The sequence below is a fragment of the Trachemys scripta genome, chromosome 7, assembly GCF_013100865.1.
Source record: "Trachemys scripta elegans isolate TJP31775 chromosome 7, CAS_Tse_1.0, whole genome shotgun sequence".
In the NCBI taxonomy this organism is placed as follows: domain Eukaryota; kingdom Metazoa; phylum Chordata; order Testudines; family Emydidae; genus Trachemys; species Trachemys scripta.
The window spans coordinates 95,067,060-95,091,169 of NC_048304.1; the positions used below are offsets into that span (position 1 = coordinate 95,067,060).

At 39.4% G+C, this 24,110-nt stretch overlaps 1 protein-coding gene across 8 annotated transcripts in view; it reads right to left on the reverse strand.

The window, feature by feature from the left end:
• The window catches only part of EXOC6 (exocyst complex component 6), a 184,453-nt gene that overhangs the window by 58,992 nt on the left and 101,351 nt on the right, over nucleotides 1-24,110 (reverse strand). For all 8 annotated transcript variants that reach the window (XM_034777841.1, XM_034777839.1, XM_034777837.1 and 5 more), the window contains exon 18: nucleotides 2,170-2,349. In XM_034777841.1, the coding sequence (XP_034633732.1) occupies nucleotides 2,170-2,349 (180 nt within the window). The remainder of the gene's footprint in view (nucleotides 1-2,169; nucleotides 2,350-24,110) is intronic.

Sequence of the window (24,110 nt, forward strand, 5' to 3'; positions counted from 1 at the left end):
TATGGAGAGCTCATGGGAGCAAGTCTGGGCCATGTCTCCAGACTAGCAAACACCTGAATTATATTCTGCCTTTCTGCTATGTGGATACACAAGGGGTGGAGGGAGGAGAGGCTCCCTGTACCTTTTTCTTTCCTCACCATACCCACAACCAAATGAGCAGGACTTAAAATTAAAATTAGTTTCTGGATATAAAGAGTCCTGAACTATTAATATATGTTTGAATATCCATGATATTTCTACCACCAATGCAATTTCTTGAAGTAAAATTGTGAAGCTTTTATTTTGTTAATATAAAGTCCTTCTGAAAACTATCCCATCCAAAATCCTATATGTGGCACATTACAATCTAGCTTTGCTTAAGACATCAAAATCTCTAAGGTTAGGCTTGTTTATGTTTTATTAACTTGTTTAATTATGAAAACGAGGCAGTTTTGTGGGCTTGTCTATTGAAAATACCTTTATTATAAACATTCTTTTTAGGACAAATATTTCCCACTATTACAAATCAAACTCTGAAACCAATGGTAAGGAAAAGAATTAAATAATAAACTAATTTTCATATAATTTCTACAACTCTCACACTAATATTTATATGCAGAGGTCTGTGGAAAGGGTTTCCACATTCTGTTAACTTGTTCATAAATCAATCAACTAGGTCAAGCAAATGTGTCCTAGGTTATTCTATTAGAGATGCCCAGAATAAGACCAAAAAATACCATCCTACATTTTACTGGAACTGTAATACTGGATCAAACTGGTAGTCCATCTAGCTCAGTATCCTGTCTATTACAGTGGCCAATACCAAATGCAAGAAACCCAAAGAAGGGAATTACAGAATAACCTGTCCATCAGGGGAAGTTTCTTCCTCACCGTCTCAGATAGAGGTTAGGTTATGCTCTAAAATATGAATGTATATCCCTTCCATTCTTTTTATTCAATTGTTAACTCATATAACTGCTTCTTTCCATTCTTTCCCATTCAATGCTACAATGTTGGCACAGATAGGAAACTTCTTGTAAGGAAATGGCACTTATGTTAGCCCACTAAACCCAGGGTTACTTAACATGTAAAACAGTGTCACCAAACCGAAATGTAGCATCCCACCATGAGTGCAAATGGCCATAAGCCATATAAGTATATCAGTTATGACTAATGAAGCATAGCCCCTAAAAGAGGAATACCAGATCTGTCCCTTTGTGCACCAACTCTAATATCTTGTCTCCTCTATAAATGGCCAAATATACGATGCTTCAGAGGAAAGCAAAAAAATCTCTAATTCCCTTGCCTACTGTAATTATGCTATAGTATTCATAGGTGAAATTCTTTTCTTGATTTAACTTCCAACAAAGATGTAAAAACTCCAGACTAACAGAAATATGTTATATTTATTAATAAGATTGTACACCTGTCCAGAGGCACTGAATGTGGGTAAAGTAATCACACATCAAGCAATAGCAACAAGGAACATGCTGAAGCACAATGTAATGAATCCATAAAGGCTAGATGTTTTGGGCCAAATTCTGCTTTGGAATAAATATATAAACTGGAAGTAATTCCATTGATTTTATTGGAGTTACTCCAGATCTACAATGGTATAAACTAAGAGCAGAATGCACCCTAGTAGTTGTGCACTTGTCTTGAAAAGTGACCAGTCAGACTGGTCACTTTTAACAAAAAATATTTTAGTTCAAACAGAGCTTTGGGTTTAAATTTTTAGATGCTGTTCAAAATCACACGAACAATGTGCATGAGTCGAATTAGGTTTGCATTCTGTGGATCAGTGGACTTGTCCACAGAATTTGCAGGCACAATTAAAATGAACATTTGAAAATCTGGCCTGAAGTGATTTAAGTTTTATGAGATCTAAAAAACAGTATGAATGTTTACTACTAGTAGTAGTTGAGTAAAAAAAAAAAGCTTTGAGGGTGCTGCATTTTATTTTGTTCTTTGAAAGTAAAATCTTTCACAAATATTTTATAATTTCGTTAATCATAATATACATAATGCTAAACTGAATAATGCATCAGTTAGTACATAAGCAATCTGAAATCATGTCTATCACCCTAAATTATTTACTTAAAAGCTATTTTCTTCCAAAAATCAGAAGTTACAATGTATAGAAAATAGGACTCCAATAATCTGAAAACAAAGCCTATTTTGTATACTTACAGGCAAGTGAGTAAAAACTTGAAATGTGCTTCTTAAGAAATTAATAAGGTCCATTAAATATCCACTGGCTCTTCCAGCAGGCTCAGACATTGTCCAATCATAGTCAGCAAGCTGAATAAATTCATCAATTTTTTGATTCAGTTTGGTGTATATTTCTCCTTCTGCTGCATGTCTTGCATCCTGAAAAAAAAAAAAATACTGCATAATCACCACTCAAAACTTTATTAAAATTGATATAACTCCACTGATAGAAGTGTCATTTAACGGAGCATATGGCTTTTTGGGAATCAAGTAAAACATTGACTAGTTTTTAAATCCATGCTGTAACTTGTGGCTTGAAAGCACAACGTTGCCAGTGGCAACTTAATTAAATCCTTGGTTTTGTAATTTTTTTTTTTAAGACGATCAACATAGTGCCATCCTGAATATAGTTTTTCAGATACTATGGTTACGTGTACTATAAAGATGTTGATAAACGAATCTCACTGGAGAGCAACATCAGTATTCCTCAGACTCATCCAGGAGACTTGGAGACAGAATCAAAAATCAGTCAGTCTCCTCTTCTTTCCAGTGAAAATCTTTAACTCCGTTTTGGAAAACTATAATGAAAATTTAACGGACCAGGAACAAATTTATTTGCCCACATTTACAAAGAAAACTAATTATCATATCTGTTATAGTTGAACAGCCAGGATTCACAAGTTTTTACATTAACAATATACACTCTAAATAATAAAAAATGCACATTATATGAATATGCGTTTCCTCTTCATAAATGACAGTATAACACACCAGGTTTCAGAACACCACCCATTATCAATCTGTCCTCAGCAATATCAATTTGGGGGGGAGATAACAGCAATTTCTTACTTCACAGGGGCATTGTAATGATGGATATATTAAAGATTATGAGGTGCTCAGATACTATGCTAATAGGAGTCAGTTAAATATATAAGATAAATCCCAGAACAGGTCACGTCCCACATAGCATCTGAACTTCTGATACATCTCAGGTGTATGGGTGGGGTTCTTTGAGATATGTTGTCCACACAGATTCTACTCTTGGTGCACATGCACCCCATGTAGGCAAGATCGGATTCTTTTTGAATAGCAGTGTCCAATAGGGCCATGCTTGTGCCCTGAGTTACCTCTCACCCCACAAAGCCAAGGGCATAGAGTGGAGAGGCCTCAATTGCCTTTGCCAATTAAAATCCCATAAGAGCAGTCTCTGATTAGCAGGGATGGAAGGCAGGTTGCGGAATCTGCACGCACATCTCAAAAAAATATACGTAGTCACTGCACGGTACATAACTGTTCTTTCTTTTAGTTATTCTTCACACAGATTCCACTCTTTGTGACTAACAAGCAGTCGCCTATTTGCTTGGAGATGTGTAAGAGGATGTGAGTTGTCCCTTCACCAGTTCAAATACAACAAATGGCCCTGGTAACCCTCAAGGAGTCTTCCCACTACTTTCTGCAAAACACACATTGTGCCGCCACAGGGATTGGGGGCTATGCTCAGGGAAGGAAATCTTGCTATGTTCTTCTGAGGAAGAGAAAATGAATACATGTCTTCCAATGGTGGGGCAGTTCTGTCAGGCATGCCCTGCCCGGTCTTGCAATCAGCACTGAAGGGTGGTTTGGCAATAACATCCTGTAGCCTCTCGATGACAAGTGATTCTAGTGCCGATCCCTCAGAAAGGTCTCTCTACTCCAAAATGCAAATCCCATGGATGACCATAGGCAGGGTCTCAGGTGTTACCACAGTAATGGGCCTTCGTGCCAAAATGGATGAGGCCAAGATTGGTGCCTTGCTGTTGGTACCAGAGACAGCATGGTCCTTGGTATGGGAAAAAGACAGTCAGTGCCATCTTGGATTTCAGCGTGAGCACATCGGTTGGGATTTCACCTTCAAACTTTTAGAGGAGTGAGCCTTAAGGGGAGGCTGTTTGCCTCCTTTTTGGAGAGAGGTATTTGTGCCATCCCTGGAACGATGCACCTTCTGGCAGACTACATCAGTTTGGTGCCCCAGCTTCCACGTTAACTCCACCCACAGAGCCACACAATTTTGCATAATTTTGCCACCCAACCTCACACGTGCCCTTTCCTCCCAGCTCAACTAGATTCCTCCTGCAACTTTAGAGGTACCATACCCCTTACCAGGCCTGGGGGGAGGGAAAGCTCCCTGGGGATTTTTATTCCCTCTCTCGTGGGCCTAGGGGGGAGTAGCTCACAGGTTCTTCATGCCTACCCACTCTCTTATACCTGGTGGGGGGAGGGGAAGGCAGCTCCAAGGGATTAGTCTTCTCTTACTTCCCAGACCTGGGGTTATAATATTAGAGGGCAGGAGAGGGGAGATGGAAGATGGAGGATACAGGGGAACTGATATATTGTTCATAGTAGGGGAGGCGCAGAGAGCTGCTTTGGGCTACTGGGCTTTTTCTGCTCTCCCCTCTTCTTTCCCTTCTTGTAGAATGGTGTCTGCTGCTTCTTCTTCCCCCTCCTGAGGGGATGGGAAGAGAACTCTATCTGTCTACTGCTGTAGCTGTGATTGGCTGCTTTTTCCCAAAAGGCAAGAAAGTGGGGAAGACAGCCTGAGAGTTTTTCTTCCTGAGTAATCTGAAAACTGAATTAAAGTTGGACATTCTCACATCATAGTGAGACTAGCTCCAGCAGGAGCCAAAAATGTGTTACTCTGAAATTAGGGAACATTGTAATTATATTTACTTGCCTCTAAATTATAAATAAATATATTTGTGCCAGACGAATGGGCAAGTAGAATTTAGTAAGGCTGCTCTAACTTGCTACTGCAGGAACAGACAATAAAATAGCTGAGCTGCTAAAAACTGGCAGGACAATGATATCAAAGTACTAGAAAACCATAAAGAAGGTATGGGAGTAACAGGAGGTACCAGATGACTGTCTAAAAATAATAACTGTACCGATCATGAAGAAAGGAGATCCTATCGATACAATAATTATAGAGGTATAAGCTTATGGTTGGGTTCCGAAAAAATCATGATGAAAGTAATTGTCAACAGAGTAAGAACAATTTTACAGGAAAAAGTAAGTGAGAAACAGTGCGGTTTCAGACCTGGCCTTAGTTGATGAAAAAAAAGCAAAAATGGAAATTAAAGAAATGGAAATTGCTGTTTTCATTGACTTTACAAAGGCATTTGATTCAGTTTGAAGGGAAGCATTATGGAAAACAGCAAAATCATATGGAGTTCCAGATAAAAGAATTGCCGTTATAAAACCTAAGTACAAAGATTCCTGCAATGCCATAAGAATTGGTGGGAACTAAAGCAACTGGTTCAAATCAAAGTTTGGTGTAAGAGAAGAGGCCACGGAATCAGTCATGTTTCATCATGTTATTAAACTGGACATTAAGAGCATTAGACAAGTTGGAGGGTGTGACACTGGATAATCCAGAGCAGTAGTGGGCAATCTGTGGCCCGTCAAGGTAATCCACTGGCAGGCCACGAGACAGTTTGTTTACATTGACCGTCCGCAGGCAGGGCTCCCCGCGGCTCCCAGTGGCCACAGTGCACTGTTCCCTGCGGCCTGCACCACTTCCTGCAGCTCCCATTGGCCGGGAACAGTGCACTGCGGCCACTGGGAGCTGCGGGCGGCCATGCCTGCGGACGGTCGATGTAAACAAACTGTCTCGCGGCCCCCCAGTGAATTACCCTGATAGGCCACATGCCCACCTCTGATCGAGAGTTAAGCTCCTTAACTTGTGCAGATGACCTTGCACAACTGGCAGACATGTTTGCATTGATGATGATACTCTTCACTCTCTTGGAAAACTGGTGTAGTCAACTTCAACTTACTATAAATGCCAAAATGACAAAGTGGTTGCATCTTGGAAAAGGGACAATAGATAAAGTGCAGAAGCTACATCATAGAACAAATAGAATCTTGTGAATACCTATGACACTTGATTAGTGAGGACAGTTCCATCAAGGATGAGGTTACAAGGAAATGTGCTTTAGCTACAAGTGCTGCACAGAAATGGATGAAATTATGGACTGGTACAAACATTATATTTGGTACTAAAGTGAAAATTTATCAAACCAGCATACTAACAGTATTACTCTGTGGTCTGGAAGCAGCTGCATTAAATGAAACAGACATGAGAAGGCTGGAGGTAGAGGAGATGAAGAGTTCTTTGAAAGATGGTGGATGTAAAGTGGAATGATTTTAAGACAAATGTAAAGTTAGAAGGAGAGTAGGATGTGAAATCAGGGTACACGATTGGTTACAATTGAAAAGATTACAGGGGTGGGGACACTGCCGAAGATAAGCAGATAACAGGATGCCAAAGTAAATAATGCAAGCACAGCCAAGGTCAGTTCAACCTAGAGGCCAACCACTGACTAGATGGTGGGACATCATACGCAGGGACATGACCAGGCTGGGGTTAATGGAGGAACAAACCATGGACAGGAATGAATGACGACTCTATACTGTTCCTCGTGTCTGCAAAGATGCTCCAGGGTGAAAGAGAAAGAAGCTTTAACTTGTACATATGTAGATTTTCATTACAACAAAAATACTGATAGAATCTCACTGTTTCCATGAAAAAAATAATTTGATTTATGATTTAACTCTTTAACATATCAGGAAATTCGTAATTAAATATTCTATGGCATTCTTAATTCTACCCTCTTGCTTGTAGTCATTAAGTATTTACTCTTCCTCCATTCAGGCCCAGATTGGTCAAGTCAGACAAACCAATATTCAAGTTGGCAGCAAAACTCCCACTGATTTAAAAAGAAACAGGATTAGGCCCTATTTTAGGACATGCCAATACGGTCTTTTGTTGTATCACAACATGACATTGAACAACGTGACATACAATTTTGCCCAAAACTTATATGGGCTATTCAGGTGTAGGGAAAAAAAACCTAACGAAAACAAGTAACAACAACGCAGGTAAATGTACACATGTATTTACATAGGTATTAAATTGTCAGATTATATAAATCAACTGACATGCAACTAAATTTACTATCTTATTCCTGGCATAATTCCCTTATTCTTAATCATTAGAATACAAAGTATATGAACTGAGAATCTTAATTTCTCTTTCATTTACAGTTCTTTGCCTCGAGTTTCCTTGGGGAACTTTTAACGGAGGAAAAGCATTTACTGAATGTGTAAAAATGTCAAATAAAAGATTATCCTAAAATGGCATTTTATGATCAAAGCAACCTATAAAAGCATCAAACAGCTCTCCTAATTTGACATTTAAGAGTCTAGCAACTTGTTAAAATGTCAAAGTATTATATTGGCATTTACTATTTTGTAGATTGCTAGGACTGTAAAAACATCAGTTAATGATAAACCTTTACTTGATCTTTTTATTTAATTCATAACAATCTGTAATAACAAGAACTGTACATTAACTCCTGCAGGAGTGAGCTTCCTGACCCTAGTGTGATTGATGGTTTGAAAAAAAGCAGACACTAAGGGATTGGTTGTACCTTACCACCTGCTAACTAGGTCTAACAGCTGGCACAGGTCTATTTAAACAGTGACAGCACCCGTCCCCCTTTTTGTCCTTTGTAGACAGATTTTGATTACACCCACCTATTTTGCTTTAGTTATAAAGTTACAATACCAATAGTGTACTGCCAATATTTTAATAACAAAGGGCTCCATATTCTCACCCAGGAAAAATATTGAACACACCAACGTTTTGGGGTAATGCGGTCCACTCCAAAAGCAAAAGTTTAGTTTTCAGAAGTACTACTGTGATCCCACGGGCTAAATCAAACAGACATGGCTTACCAGTGTTTAGTAATGGGGCAAAATCACCTCAACTCTCCTTTTCATTTGGTAACAGAATTTTAACAAGGGACTTCTGGGAGCTCCCAAAACTCCTACCCACCATCAAATCAGTGAGTTGGATGGGAAGGGCTGATTTCTTCAATGACTCTGCTCCTTTCTTTGTGAGAGGCTCCTAGGGACAACTCTTCCATAGTATGGAGTATCACATGGAATCCTACAATATACATGTGATACTCCATACTATGGATACTCCCATGTAGGCAGACATGGTGATAAAATGGAATCCTACAATATACATTTTATCACCATGTCTGCCTACATGGGGAGTTATTCTGAAATAGCTCCTGATTAACTCCCTGTGTGGATGCCGTATTCTGGAATAAGAGTGCTTTATTCTGAATTACTTTAATCTACTGGATTATAATAATCTGAAACAAAGCACTCTTATTCCAGAATAAGAGCGTCCACATAGGGAGTTAATTAGGAATAATTTTAAATTTACACCCTACCTTAAACTGAATTAACTTCTAAGTGTAGACAACCCGTTAGTGGGGGGACATAGGCTTCAATATGCTGATGACACCCAGCTTTATATCTCTATCTTGTCTAAACCAGACTGAACCACTCACCTAGTGTCTGAATGAAACACTGTCTAATAAAATTAAATAAGATATATATTAAAGTGATATCATGGGGGAAAATAGGCAAACCTCTCAAAGGTTAAAAATGGAATAAAATTTAAGAACATAAGAATGGCCATTCTGGGTCAGACCAATGGTCCATCTAGCTCAGTATCCTGTCTTCCAACAGGCCAGTTACAGATGTTTCAGAGAGAGTGAAGAGAACAGGGTAATTTATCAATTGATTCATCCCCTGTCGTCCGGTCCCAGCTTCTGGCAGTCACAGGTTTAGAGACACCCAGAGCATGGGGTTGTGTCCCTGACCATCTTGGCTAATAGCCATTGATTGACCTACCCTCCATAAACTTTTATAATTCATTTTTGAACCCAATTATACTTTTGGCCTTCACAACATCTTCTGGCAATGAGTTCCACAGATTGACTGTATGTTGTGTGAAGTACTTCCCTATGTTTGTTTTAAACCTACTGCCTATTAATTTAATTGGGGGACCCCTGATTCTTGCGTTATGTGAAGGAGTAAGTAATACTTCCTTATTCACTTTCTCCACACCATTCATGATTTTATAGACCTCTATCATATACCCCCCAGTCATCTCTTTTCCAAGCTGAACAGTTCCAGACTCCTCATTTGGAAACTGTTCCATATCCCTAATCATTTTTGTTGCCCTTCACTGTACTTTTTCCAATTCAAATATATCTTTTTTGAGATGGGGCCACCAGAACTGCATGCAGCACTCGAGATGTGGGCATACATAGTGAAATTATGATATTTTCTGCCTTATCTGTTCCTTTCCTAACTGTTTCTAAAATTCTGCTAGATTATTTTACTGCCACTGTACATTGAGCGGACATTTTCCAAGAACTATCCACATTGAGTCCAAGATTTCTTTTTTGAGTGGGGAACAGCTATTTTAGACCCCATCATTTTGTATGTATAGTTGGGATTATGTTTTCCAATGTGCGTTACTTTGCATTTCTCACCATTGAATTTCATCTGCCATTTTCTTGCCCAGTCACCCAGTTTTGTGAGATCTCTATAATTCTTTGCAGTTTGCTTTGGGCTTACCTATCTTGAGTAATTTTGTATTGTCGTCCAACTTTGCCACCTCACTGTTTACCCATTTTCCACATAATTTATGAACATGTTGAACAGCACAGGTCCCAGTATAGAACCTTGAGGGACCTCAATCTTTACCTCTCTCCTCTGTGAAAGTTGGCCAGTTATTCCTACCCTTTGTTTACTATCTTTTAACCAGTTACTGCTCCATGAGAGGACCTTCCCTCTTATTCTTTGAGTCCTTATTTTGCTTCAGAGTCTTTGGTGTGGGACCATGTCAAAGGCTTTCTGAAAGTCCAAGTACACTATATCCACTGGATTACCCTTGTCCACATGTTTGTTGTCTCCCTCAAATAATTCTAATAGATTGGTGAGGCATGATTTCCATTTACAAAAGCTATGTTGACTCTGCCCCAACAAATTATGTTCATCTATGTGTCTGAGAATTCTGTTCTTTACTATAGTTTAAACCAATTTGCCTGATACTAAAGTCAGGTTTACTGGCCTGTAATTGCCACGATCGCCCCTGGAGCTTTTTTTATAAATCAGCATCACATTAGCTATCTGTCAGTCACCTGGTACAGAGGCTGATTTAAGCACCAGGATACATACCACAGTTAGTAGTTCTGCAATTTCAGAACTCTTGGATGAATACCATTTGGTCCTGGTGACTTTTTACAGTTTAATTTATCAATTTGTTTCAAAACTCCTTCCTGACACCTCCATCTGGGACAGTTCCTCAGATTTTTTTGCCTAAAAAGGATGAGTCAGGTATGGGAATCTCCTTCACATCCTCTGCAGTGAAGAGATTTCTATTTTGAAAAATTTAACACATAGGGTAGAGACATTTATAAACTGATCTTATGGAATATAAGTGGGATCGATAAGAAAAGGATATTCTTCATCACTTAAAATGTATGGGATCTGATATAATTTGCCTCCAAGAGATGTACTTAATAATAATGGTACATACCAAATTGCAGAATGGCCGAGTTGGTAAGGTGTATGCAGTTTTTCATAAAAAGAAAAAGGGATTAATCAAAAAAGGATTTTCCAGTACAAATGAAGCATGTTATATTAAAATGTGGTTCCCTGGGGGGAAAAATAATACTTTTATGTCATGCCGAGGAGGAGAGAAACCATACAGGGTATCTTATAACCTTGCTGTCTGTGCTTATAGTTAATTCTATGATCTTTTTTCTGGTGCTTTAGATACCACAGTGACAGGCACAGTATGAACACCTAGATAATTAAATGAAGTATATCTAGCTCCATACACAAGAAGTCATATTGTTGTTGTCTAAATCCCAAATGAAAAGGTTCTGATGGCACACATAAATAAGTGTTCCTTGAAGTTACTGTGCACAGTACACCCCAGAAACAGTATAAGTGAGAGTACTTAATAAACTGGCACCTGACCATGATATGGACAAGAAAAAAGATAATTGATAAAGACTAAAGTTAAGAAAAATAAGGAAAATTAATGACTTAAATTCTAGAGATAAGATGGATGAGATAATATCTTTTATTGGATCAACTTTTGTGGGTGAGAGAGACAAGCTTCCAAGCTTACACAGAACCCTACAGCTTGAAAGCTTGTCTCTCTCACTAACAGAAGTTGGTCCAATAAAAGATATCACCTCACCCACCTTGTCTCTTTAATATCCTGGGACCAACATGGCTACAACACCGCATTACTGAAGGACAGGGAAAGTGAGCGACCATGACAAAGTCCTTACATTGAATGCAAAGGCTCCGCCCACCAGAAAACAGTCAAAAACTGTCAATCACAAGTGTTACTAACATAACCATCCTAATTCTAAGTTCAGCCAAAAGACTTTCAGAGCAGGAAAACGGAGAAATATAATATTGAAAGAGATACCACAACTTGAGAAGCAATCCCTGACTAGAGGTGATAGAGATCTAGGATAGGAAGAGGAAGACTAAGACTAACAGAATTTTTTCATAAACAATTTCCCCTTGTTTTAGGTTTTCTCTTCCCCATCATACAATAAACATTAAGATGACATCTTTATGTTATGCAAATTCAGCAAACATTAAAACTTAGGAAGGATTCTCTTGTGGAGCTGCCAAATATTCCATCCCTGTTTTGCTCCAACGTGACTAAGTGAACTGGTTAATTAGAGAGACCAAATTTAAAAAATAATAACAGGGCACTGTAATCAGCCTTCTCTGTCAAAGAGCTAGCCAGACCTCAGATACAGAGAAAAGAGGCATCATCCCATATGCACTAGGTGAATATGTTCCTGAAGGTTAAAAGCCTTCTCTTGCTTGCTTGACACTGTAAAGAGGGTTTGGCTGAGCTAATTAATTTTGAATGAGAAACATGGTCAGGAGAAAGCAGAATAGAAAAAATGGCTGGTATGATGTAGTTTAACATGATCAGTTCAGCCTAAGAAATTTTGGAAGGGGAACCATCCCAAGGAGAGCACTTTAACAGCTGATAATTCTGAACTGAGCGAGGAAGAGTTTATATGTTCAAGTTCCCAAGACTGTGAGCCCAAAAATAGAACAGTGAGGGAAATCACATAGACCTCAAGAATCAAGAAATTCCAAAGTGCAGAACTGAAGGAACCTAACACATACATATTTAAGTTAAGTGATATTTCTATAGAATTCCTTACTAAAGCAAGACTAAACAAGGCATTGTAGTTAACTACTGTGGCTAAAGAGAAGACTGACTTTCCCAGAAAGCTGACACCACTGTGAGAACTGGACCAAACAAATGAAAGAAGAGACTCTATGCCATAGAAGAGGAACCACCTTAGAAGCTGTCCAGGGTCATCTCTTACCAGAGACTGTGGACAGAAAACCCCAATTTTTGCCACAAAATAATTCCTTGATAATTTAAGTTCAGTCATTCCTAACATACTTGGGAGCCCTAAGTAGGTGGTTATAAATTATCTGAGATTAAGAGTTAGTTTAAAGTAGTCTCTTATCATTGAATAGGGGAAGAGATGCCTGCCTAGCACCTCACCAAATAGGAGAAAGGGTGCTGAGAAGGGGCAAGAATAGGGCAGCTGTGTGCCAACCTTCAATCTCCTAGGGAAGAAGAGCTCCTAAAATACTCTGTCTCTACAGGCATAGCATTTCCAGTGAAAAGAGAAAGCTGTAGGCTACGAGGGCATATTGGAGCTGCTAAGGCAGACTGCTTTCTTAGCAGCAGCAGTGGGACAGAATTTTCTTTAGTGATAGAAGATCTTATCTACAGCCATCAAAAGGAAGAAGAGAAGGTTCCTTTAGGCAGGAAACAGCATCCACACTGCTTTGGGTCTGGGGAGGAGTGGAAGTTCCCAGTCTGCAAACAACCTGGTCATGGACTCTGGAGACAGAGAGAGAGAATGAACCAGTGGACAATTTGGTTACGAGAGCAGTCACCAGCCAGTGAGAGTCCTTGTAGGCAAAATTAGTCATAAAGACAGTCATATAGGAAGTGTTAGTTGCAACATCAAGTCAGAAGTGAAGCCAGATGGTCTCTAAGTTGGGATATGTGAGGTAAGGAGGAAAGGACCGCGAAATGAATCTGGAAGAAGAGGAAAGGACTCTGAGTGTGATTCACAGGTGGAACTAACCAGCATGAAGTTCTTTTCTTTGGCAGTACTGCACAAGACGTAACGCAACAAGTGTTCATGTTAGGAAGAAACCAGCCTGTAACAGCAGAAGTGAGGGAAAGATCACACTGTAAGTGCAGAGGCCCAGAGTGTCTAGAAAACAAAAATGGAACCATGGCAGCTGTGATGGCAGCCAGGACTCAAGAGGGACACAAATGGATGAACAGCTCTTAAGTTGTATGGCAAGCTGGATGAGCAGGCAGAAAAGCTAGGCAGTGTTTCAGGGAGATTAAACTGAGCCTTAAGAACAACACTTATTACTTCAAGGAGACTGCTTTACTCTGGGCACATCCCAGGTCAGAGAACTCCAAGGGAACTTATGAAGATGGTGAATTTTTCAGCTAGTTCCTTGAAGAATATTTTCTTGAATGACTGGAGACCCTTATCTGTGAGCATCTGAAGCAAAAGAGTCCACTCCCTCCTTTTACCAGTATCCATATTTCCTATTTTCTTCTTTCTTGTCTTCTTGTCTCTCTTCTATACAAAAGTTGTAAGAAAAGTTTAGAAAAAGAATTAGATCAAAATATTGTGGTCTGAGGTTGCACTCAATTATTCCAGGACAAAGGAGGCAGAGAAAACTGAGATAGAAATAGGTGGCATTTTGTCTTTACACTGATTTTGAATAACAGTGTTTTACCTCCATTCTTTCTAAAACATGCATCCACAATTCTTAAAGTAAGGACATTCCTGTATAGGATGAGGGAGAGGGAGATGTGTAACAAAATAAGAGTTCCTAAAAGCTTAGTTGACTTGCACCTTGTTAATGTATGGGAGGAAACCCACAATATACAAAATGAACTGCTCTGATACAGAATTATTTGGATAAACGTTTTGTGCCCAAATTAACTGCAGCAAAAACAAATACAAATTTGATGAACGAATATATCCATACAAACTAGAATATGCCCATGGCCAAGTGGCATCTCTTTTTATAAGGCATTCACAGAGAAGAATTGTTGAAATATAGGAAGAAGCTACAAAGAAATAAGAAAAATAGAGGAATTAACACACAGCGTGGAATAAACTAACAAAACTGAAGGACAAAATGTAATGGATTAGCATGCTTATCCAATATCCTCACTAAATACAGACACAAAATTTCTGTGATGGGTTCTAATAAAGCTTGAGAGATTCACAGAAAAGTTAAATAGGGTTTATTGCAAGAATGAAATCAGCAGACAATTTGAGGTGAACATTAAACTGTATTCACCTGGCCAGATTAAAGCACCTGGATAATTTTTTTATCTCTTGATTTATGGAAAGCCCTTGGTTGGATTGAGTGGATAATTTAAATACTTGGAAGGAGGAATCTATATCCATAACCAATATAATATATATCTATAGACATATATATGTGCGCACTCACATGGGAGACAAAATTGGCAAGGCCACACTGAATGGGAGCCCTCTTCACCTTTGCTCTTTACTCTACTTTCAAAACCCCGAGCAGAACAAATGTGAGCTAATGGGAAAATTGCAGGCCTCCAGGTGGAAAATATAGAACATAAATGCACTGCTCTACAATGATATCTCATTGTACCTCACCCATACTTTAACATCTGTGCCAGAGGTGATATTAGAATCGGATAGGTTTAGTCTTGCATCTAGGTACAAAACAGAACTACTCAACAGGATTAATCCTTTATAGTCGATTAATTTAAGAAATTCTGTTCCTTTGTTTGGGTGTACCAAAATATATATAAATAAATAGTTAAATACCTAATATTCAAGTTGCAACTTCTTAAGAGTTACCTAATAATTACCAGTAATTACCAAACCCAGCCTTTGCTGGAGAGAATGTGAACTCACCATACACACTTTCTAGGTTAGGATGTGTTTGGAAGTACATTTGTTCATACATAAAATTTAAAACATCCTTGAGTTCTCCTTTGATAAAGTTAACCTATTATGCTTTGGGAGACAGTCCCTCAGATGTACAAAACAATAAGGAGATATTTATTCAAAATATATATCATAACAAGGGAAATTGAATCACCACACTATGACTTTCCAGAATAAAACTCTACAAATTATGGTCTGGCTAAATGTGAGAAACATCCAAAGTCTTTATGACTTTCAAAATTATACCCAATGAAGTCTCTTTTACTTCAATAGTCAACAACTTATTAGGCAAGTATTATTAAGTATTGGATTTCAGAACTATACCTGTTGCCAAAGAATCAAAACATGATAGGAATAGTGCAGATACAGTTCTCACTTCACAGCTCTTTCTACCATCACACAAGCTGTCAAAAGAGAATCAGAGAAAAGAAATGTCTCTTGTGGACCTCTCTCCACCTTTTCCATTTCTCTTCATAGACATAGAAAACTGCCATAAAAATCCAAAAGGATCAGTACATAACTGCCATGGTCATTAAGCTGGCAACAATACAGCAGGCACTGTATGGTGCTTGCAGAAAATGTATGGACTCCATCTGAACCTCAGCTACTATAGACCTTGCTTCCTTTTTCAGTTTCTCCAGGAGCTAATCCAAAAAAGGTGCACTTATCCTCAAGAGTGGGAATCCATATAGGCATTTCTCAAAGGAGAACTTCTAATGTTTTGGGGATTCTTCAATGATTTCCCGTGGGCAGTTTTAAATTCACTTCTTCTGAACTATTAGATCACAGTTTCCATACAAGTGTCTCAAGATATTAGAAGATAAATGATCCCATGTTTAAAGCATGGATAATTGTAATTTTAACTTTAATTGACAACTAGTTAACTAGATGGCTATTAGTAGCTATGAAGATTTTCCATTCCATTATTCTTAATTGTAACTCTGACTGTAGGTGAGATCTCTGCTTCTTCCACAGTGTTACGATGGATTTATATTATTCGGTTTTTTAAAGTTCTAGAGAGAAAAGACCTTTATAATTTGGAAGATTGGTCAACAAACAGACATTTGTAAATTTTAATATATATTCAAATACATTAAATGTGATTACTGTACTTTATCTCCTCTTTTGTCATGAGCAAACTATAAATAAAAATTGAAAACAAATATAAAATAACAGCCAACATGCGTGATCAAGTCAGAGAAATGGGTAGGTGTAACCTCAAAAATATTTGGCATAAACAATCTTCCAGTTTGTCTCTCTTCAAACATGAACCCATCAATACCTACAAAGATACAGTTTGTTGGGGGTGACCTATAATGGGATTATTACTCATACATCCAAAGCATGACATTTTAATTTATAGCATCCTGTAATTCTCAAGAAAGACATGACTTTCATATCCTGACATGTTTACCATTGTAAGGCTAAGCTCATTATTAACATAAGTCCACTTAATAACTTCTACATAGTCTAGATGAACTGTTTCATTTTAAAATCCAGTAGAGCATGTTATTTTACCTGTATATTAAAACTGTAAATCACAAGGCAACTGATCATATTGAAATAGCATCTCTAAGCCTATGTTGTGTTCATTCAACTTCTTAATCAAATTATTGTGACAACCTGATTTGTCTCCCCAATACCAATAAACATATGTCTCCTATGTATTTGACACCTTTAAGCTATTTCCAAGGACGCCGTATATTATGTGAGTAATGCATGCATATATTTTTGGTTTTCTGTATTGTTATGAGAAGAACCAACAGCTGTATTCCTAGGGTCAACTTTCCCCTGGACCTTGTAAGGATCCTGACCACTGTAGGTAAATCAAGTAATTTCAGCTGATTTTCAGTCCAAAATCTGCTCTATTTTATGTACAGCTGCCACATTCCAAGGGACTCTTCTGGCAGCCAGAGACCATTGGAGCACAAAGTCCCCTTTCCTCTGAAAATGCCCCCTGTGTCAGGGCCAGAAAAGTTTACAGCATAGTGCCACGACACTGGCTCTATGTCATATGGAAATTCCTCTTACTCAGGAGGAATCTCCAGGTGGCCAGTTGAGCTATCTTTCTGGCTTATTTGTGTCACTATAGTGTAATACAGACCAAGCAGGGACCAGAATCTCGTGTAATTTTTCTTAGTCATGGACATTTTGAATTACTTGGCTAGAATGGAGCTTCCTCACATAAGTTGTCTTTAAAGATTTAATTGCTATGGCTAGGTTTGGAGTTAACCACATGCACCTATCTGACTTACGACTGAGGAGGATGGATGGCTTTGTGATTAAGGTTGTGGACTTGGAATCCAGAGACCAGGGTTTAATTTCCACTGTACCATAGACATCCTGTGTGACAATGGACAGGTCACTTAGCGTCTGTGCCTCAGTCCCCCACCTGGAAAATGGACATAATAGTACTTTCCTACCTCTCTGGGGTGAAGATAAATTCATTAACTGTGAGGTGGTCTGCTACTATGCTGATGAAGGCTATTTAAGTACCTAAAGAGAGGCAGAGAATATAACATGTTCCCATTACATGATCTTTTTTCTAGTTATTTATAACTTTGTCAAAGTAACAGCTGAAGATGAAATTTTCCATGCTGAGTGTATGCCTCAGGTTGAACTTTATCAGAGCATTTCAGCTAAAACGATCCAGCCATTTCTGAGAAATAGAAAAGGAGAAAATAGGCTGTTTTGCCCATCTTACATATTTTTACAACTGTTTCATTGAGAAGCAGGGACTTGACAACTGCCAATATGGCAAGGAGGGGAATTATTCTAGTGTCAGGGATCTGTCTTCTGCAGTGCTGATGCAAATCAGCTCAAATCTGGTCAAGCAAGGCTGGGCCACAACATTTTGGCACCTGAGGCGGGGAGCTCAAATGACACTCCCATGCCCCCTCGCTTGGGCCAAAACTTTGAAAGGTCTCAATTCTGCCTTCTTCCTGTTCTACTCGTCTCATGGTACTGCTCTGCTACCTACCCCAGTAAAGGAGAACTAACAACTTAAAATGTCTTGTTCAAAAATGTTAAGTAACACTTAACATTCAAACACCTGAACAGCAAATGTAACTTTTCTTGTCTGCATAGTAAACACTGACATTTTTATCTGTTTGAATAATCAAAGTGGTGCTTTCTGTGCCTTCTTGGTTGCAAAGATTTGAACTGGTTCCTGAAGGTCCACAGTCTGGGCCAGCTCATGCTCTATTGAGATGGTTGCAAGGCCGACCAGCTTCTCCTGTGTCATTGTGGAGTGTAAATGTGTTTTTATTAACTTCAGCTTGGAGAAGCTGCATTCTCCACTGGCAACTGTTATAGGAAGTGTTAGAAGTATGCGCAGAGCAACAAAAGCATTTGGAAAGAGGATGGTCAACTTATTTGTGCACATAAATTCCAGAACAGCCTTTGGAGTTGATCCTGCTGAAATGTATCTTGAAAGAGCTTTCAGTTCATCACCTAAATCACCCGCATCAATATCATGCATGTCATCATGTGTCAACACTGTCTCTAGTGCCCTGCATTGCTGGTGTAGGTCGTCTTCAGTTATAGTGAGGAGTTTTGGAATATCATACAACATTCCAAATATACTGCTGTGTTCCTTGAGCTGCATGAAACGTTCTTCAACTGACTGTATTGCACAATCTAGCACCTGGTTAAAGAATTCAACTTTGAATTGTTGTTTGGGGTCTCTTATGGGATTATCCCATGCCTGGTAATCAAAATGTCTTCTTCTTCGGTGACTCCTGTATTCTTGAATGGGTGGGAAAATAGCTTCAGTGTGAAGTTCCTCTGCTAACTTCTGTGCACTCTTCAGACTGTTTTGAAATCCCTCATCTGACCAGTAAGACTGTAGGTCTGACTTTGCTTTGTCCAGTTGTTCCATTGCTTCAGATATATCAAGGTCAACACCTTGGAGTCTCTTGCTTACAACATTTATTTCATGTCATGCCACAACACTAAGACACACAGACATTTGAAGTTATGTATCATGATTCCATTTGTCTCTGCCACTGTTCTCCCACGAACAGTTCTTGTCATAGCATTATCCTCCATAATGGCAACTATGGCATCATCTATCTTCCCAATTTGGTGTTTGATAGGCTTTATCGCCTCCACTCGACTTTCCCATCGTGTGGCACTCAGTGGTTTCAGTGTGAGAGAGGATGTTCGCAGATGTTGCTTCAAAATTTGCCATCGATGAGTTGATGCAGAGAAAAATACATAGATGCTTTGAATTACATTAAAAAATTCAGCAGCCTCACTAGAAGCTGATGCTGCATCACTGACCACCAAGTTCAATGAATGAGAACTGCATGGGACAAAAAATGCTTGAGGGTTTAACTCTTGGATCAATGTCTGCACTCCTCTGTTCTTTTCTCCATGTTGGTACCATTATCATAGCCCTGATCTCTCATGTCAGCTATCGCAATTCCCGTATCTTCCAGCTTTTTAAGAAGCACATTTGTCATACCAGCTCCTGTAGTATCATCAATGTCAATAAATTCTAGAAAATACTCTCTGACCGTCACCATTGCAGGGACATTTTCACTAGGTTCTGTTGTTGTTACAATACACACCATTAAATTCATTTGTTCCGTATGACTGATGTCAGGTGTGCAGTCCAGAATAACAGAGTAATATCTTGCTGACTTCAGATCTGCCACAATCTTCTGTTTGACTTTCGTTGCCAGTAACTGTATGATCTCATTTTGAATTGTTTTTCCAAGGTAGTGGTGTGTATACATGTCTTGGGTGGTGACTCTTCTGAGATGCTCCTGGAGTACAGCATCAAACTCAGCCATCAGCTCCACAATTTTAAGGAAGTTTCCATCATTTGGCACATACAGCTGATCTGAAGTGCCATGCAGTGCTAGGTTTTGGGTAGCAAGCATTCTCACAATGGCAATGAGTCTTTTCAGAACATTTTGCCAGTAAAGAGACTCTGATGTAATCTTCTCTTGATGCTGATCATCTATGGTGGCCTTTAACCTTAGTCTCATCTCAAGCTCTTTCCACCTACGTAATGCTCTCTGGTGATTTGCTGCCTTCTCACGGCATGCCAGACTTTTCCAGTCCTTTGTTCCTGTAGAACCCAGTGTGGCTGGAACATTATTAGACCGCAACAAAAACACTAGGCAGCATTCTGGGTTTTTGAGTACATAAACCATGGCCTCTCCACTTTGTCACCACTGGGGATGTCACGCCAGTAATGTGTTGGATGGAAACTTCTATTTTCATTTTCTTTGGGGAACATGAAGTTTTTCACTTGCTGTGGTCCATGCAGTACAAGGAAGTCCCTCAGGCTACTGCTCAAGTGGGTCCACAGTCCTGGATCATCTAGACTTAAGGAACTAAACTCAGCAGCGGCTGTTTCTTGCGCCTCCACTACACTCTTCTCTGATCTACACTTTTCTTCAGGAATGTGCATGGTTACATCCATTTGAGATGGAGATATGGATGCTGCAGTAGCTGCCAGGTCACCTGCATTCTGACTAACTGGAAGATCAGACATCTCCTCACCACTCACATCCTCACTGGGGCTGGAAGACTCACCGTGAACATTTGTGTCTATGTATCTCAGGAGAGCTCCTTCCTGCTTAGATAGAAAAGCTTCCTTTGCTTTCTTTCTTTTTCTGAATGCTGCCCCTCATGACTGCTGTTCTGTGCCAGCTATAGTGGCTCTCAACACTCAGTTGAAGGGGACAAATAAGCAGGCTGGTAGCAGGGCCTGAGTGAGGGAAGCTATCAGTGTCTTAAGGGCCTAACTGGCTCCTACTACTTCAGTTGACTGCCTGTTCTCCTCAAGTGGGTTCAGGGAAGCAGCAGGAAACAGGAAGCTCCCTGAGAAGCTGGTGTTAATCAGTTCAGGCTCCTGGGGGTGCTGGAGAGGTACATAAGAGGCTCTTCCTCCTCTCTCTCCCTGCAGCTCCTGCTGCTTTCTGTTATTCCCTCTCACCTTTTCTCCTGCATTGTCTCTGGTGCCTGTTATGTCTCTTGTGCCCTCCTTCCTCCACCATCTCTGTGCACCTAGAGCAGAGAGAATACATATGCACCAGCAGCAGACAATTTTCTACACTCTGGGTCCTAGTGGCCCCCCACACACACACTGTCTGGCACCTGAGGCAGCCACCTCAGTTCGCCTCATGGTAAGGCCAACCCTGTGGTCAAGTTATAACCTCTGAAAATGTTTCAGGTTACACATGATCAATAGAGGCTTGTTGAGAGTTTGGCAGCTAAATTCTCTGAAGAGTCCATCTGCACTGAGCATGCTTTATCCCTGCACAGCTGCTATGTGCCAAACAGACTGCACATGTATGCTCCATCCCAAGGCTATAGGGGCTGAGCAGGACTTTCCCTGCAATTGTTCCTCTTGGCAGCTGAGAGCTACTGTGGCACAGAGCACCAGAAATGAGAACAGAAATAGTGTCTCCTGTGCTTTCAATGTATCCATTGCTTGCACCGAAGCAGTGAAGAGGAGGAGGAAGCAGCCTGACTTGAATGCAGAGTAGTGAGGAGCAAAGACAAGGTGGGGATAGAAGCAGAGAGTCAGAAGAGGACAGGAGCAGAGAGAGACAGACATAGGAGTTGGTGTGTGGAATTGATAGAAGCAGAGGGGAACAGAGACAGGATGGGGATAGACTGAGGCAGAAGGACTTATAACCACTAGGGAACATTCCTCTTAACAATCTGGAATTGAAACCAGGATTTCTGAGTCTCAACATTATTTCTTGACCATCTACAAATAACTGTGAAACCCTCTAGGGGCTGAGAATAACAGTCTACTTTCACCAGTTGCTCCATAAACTCAGGTAGCAGTGATCTGTGCAGAGGATCTAAAGGTTCTAAAATGAAACATGGGTGTCAATATGTTTCACATGATGGAATTTCTATTTTCTCAGTTTGCTTTTTGAGAAATCTAGGAAATTACACACACAAGATTACATTAAAAGAACATTATTAAGGTTGCAAGGTCAAGCAGTCAAAAGTTATGAAATGCCATAATGCAACCTTAATTCAAGTCCCGTCCCTTGTGTGCATGCATTATGATACATGATTTAATTACGTAATCACATGCATATTTTTTCTGAATAATTTAACATAGTTTTTTTGTATGCAATAGATAAATAAATAGATCCCAGAAATCACATATTCAGTGTAAATTTAGGAATGGTTTCCATTTGGAGTCACAGATGTCTCTCTTGGAACATACAAAATTGTAATGCGGTACACAACAGTTGTGATGTCAAAATCACAGCATATTTCATTAGCAGATGATAAGATAATAACGGTGACATTCTGTAGATTCTGATCTGACTGTTCTCTTTCCACATTCCTGAAATTTTGGTTTACCCATTGCATCCCTTGTATAGGTAGCAATTTTAAATTAAGGTTATGCAAGTGGAAGTGAAGTAGTATTTTAAAGCAGGTGGAAAAGTGTTTTTCATGTGCTGATATATGTACTTTGTAGTAACATGCAATAAATTGACCACCGCCTACATTCCAGAAAGTATTTGTCAGGTAGTAGCCACAGCCAGAGGCAAGATATCTGACTAGACAGAACTCTGGTCTAATCTGGCTTGGCAATTCTTGTCTAGTTGAACATTTTAGAGATTAAACTGTGGCAAAAACGTATTTATGAGTGTTAAAGTACAAAAAATAAAGAGATATGGACACATGAAGCTATAATGGATAGATTTACAGAATTTACTGGGCTCCCACATATAAAATGAGTATTCTAATAGAGAATAAAAGTTGTCAGAGTCGCTTGGATATGGCTAGATTCTTTTGGACGGGGACTTTTTTTTTGACTGTACAGAGCCTCAGATAATGGACCCATGATCCTTGACTGGCGGCCTCTAGGCACTAACATAATACAAATAACAACAAAACAACAATTTTACATATGATTCAGGATTGCTCCATAACAACTATAGTCTAGACTAGAATACTGTGCTTACCTCATACTAGAAACCAGCACTCAGACGAACATAATATTCCCTTACATTAAACCCTTCCTGAACAATTACCTTGCCAAAAATCAATGGAAGAAGCAACAGCTCAGAACCATGATGCCACACAACAGGCTAATGGTACAACTACACAGCAGCTGGGAGTGTGCTTCCCAGTATGGTTAGACAGACACACGCTAGCTCTGCTCCAGGTAGCATGCTAAAAATAGCAATGTGACTATGGCAGCATGGGCAGCAGCTCAGGCTAGCTGCTCAAGTACAATCCTGCCCAATCCTCTAGGTGGCTAGCTTCTGCCACCGCCCGTCCCTCCGCAGCCACATTGCTATTTTTCGTGTGCTAGCTCAACTAACGCTAGCATGTCAGCCTACCCGTTCTGGGAAGCACCCTCACAGCTGCTGTGTAGACAAACCCTTAGCTTGATGAACTGCAATGAAAATCTGTGCTGTGACTAGATTTGTGATTCATTAACCTTCTTATATGTAGCTCTTTTTGTGTGCTACAAGATTGACATCTATATGGAAGCCAGTCCTCAATTTACACTATGAATAAACAATTTCTAGGATTACTATCTTATTAACCATTAGGCCAGATAGATGCATATGATCAGCTAATATTAAAATTTAGGAATCAACAATTGTTTCCCGCCCATAGCTCCCCCCAACACAGTTTTTCCGCCTTCTGCCCCCCACTTAGAATAGTATTAATCATTGAATTATATTGACTCAAACCTTTTAACACTAGACAACAGACATTGGTATAAATAAAATAGAGTGGTATAGAGCCAGATATAATTACATTTTTTGCATATATTATTGTGAATGAATACTATTTCTTATTTTAAATGAAAATTCAGTAAAACCTGATTCTCAAAAGACAAATATATAACTATTATTGCTTTACAAACCATTTCTAAACTTCATAAGTGAAGTTCTGAATTCTGTCTTGCTGTTACCTAAGAGCCTTCAAAACAATGTGTTTTCTAGCAGTGCAATATCAGAATCACGT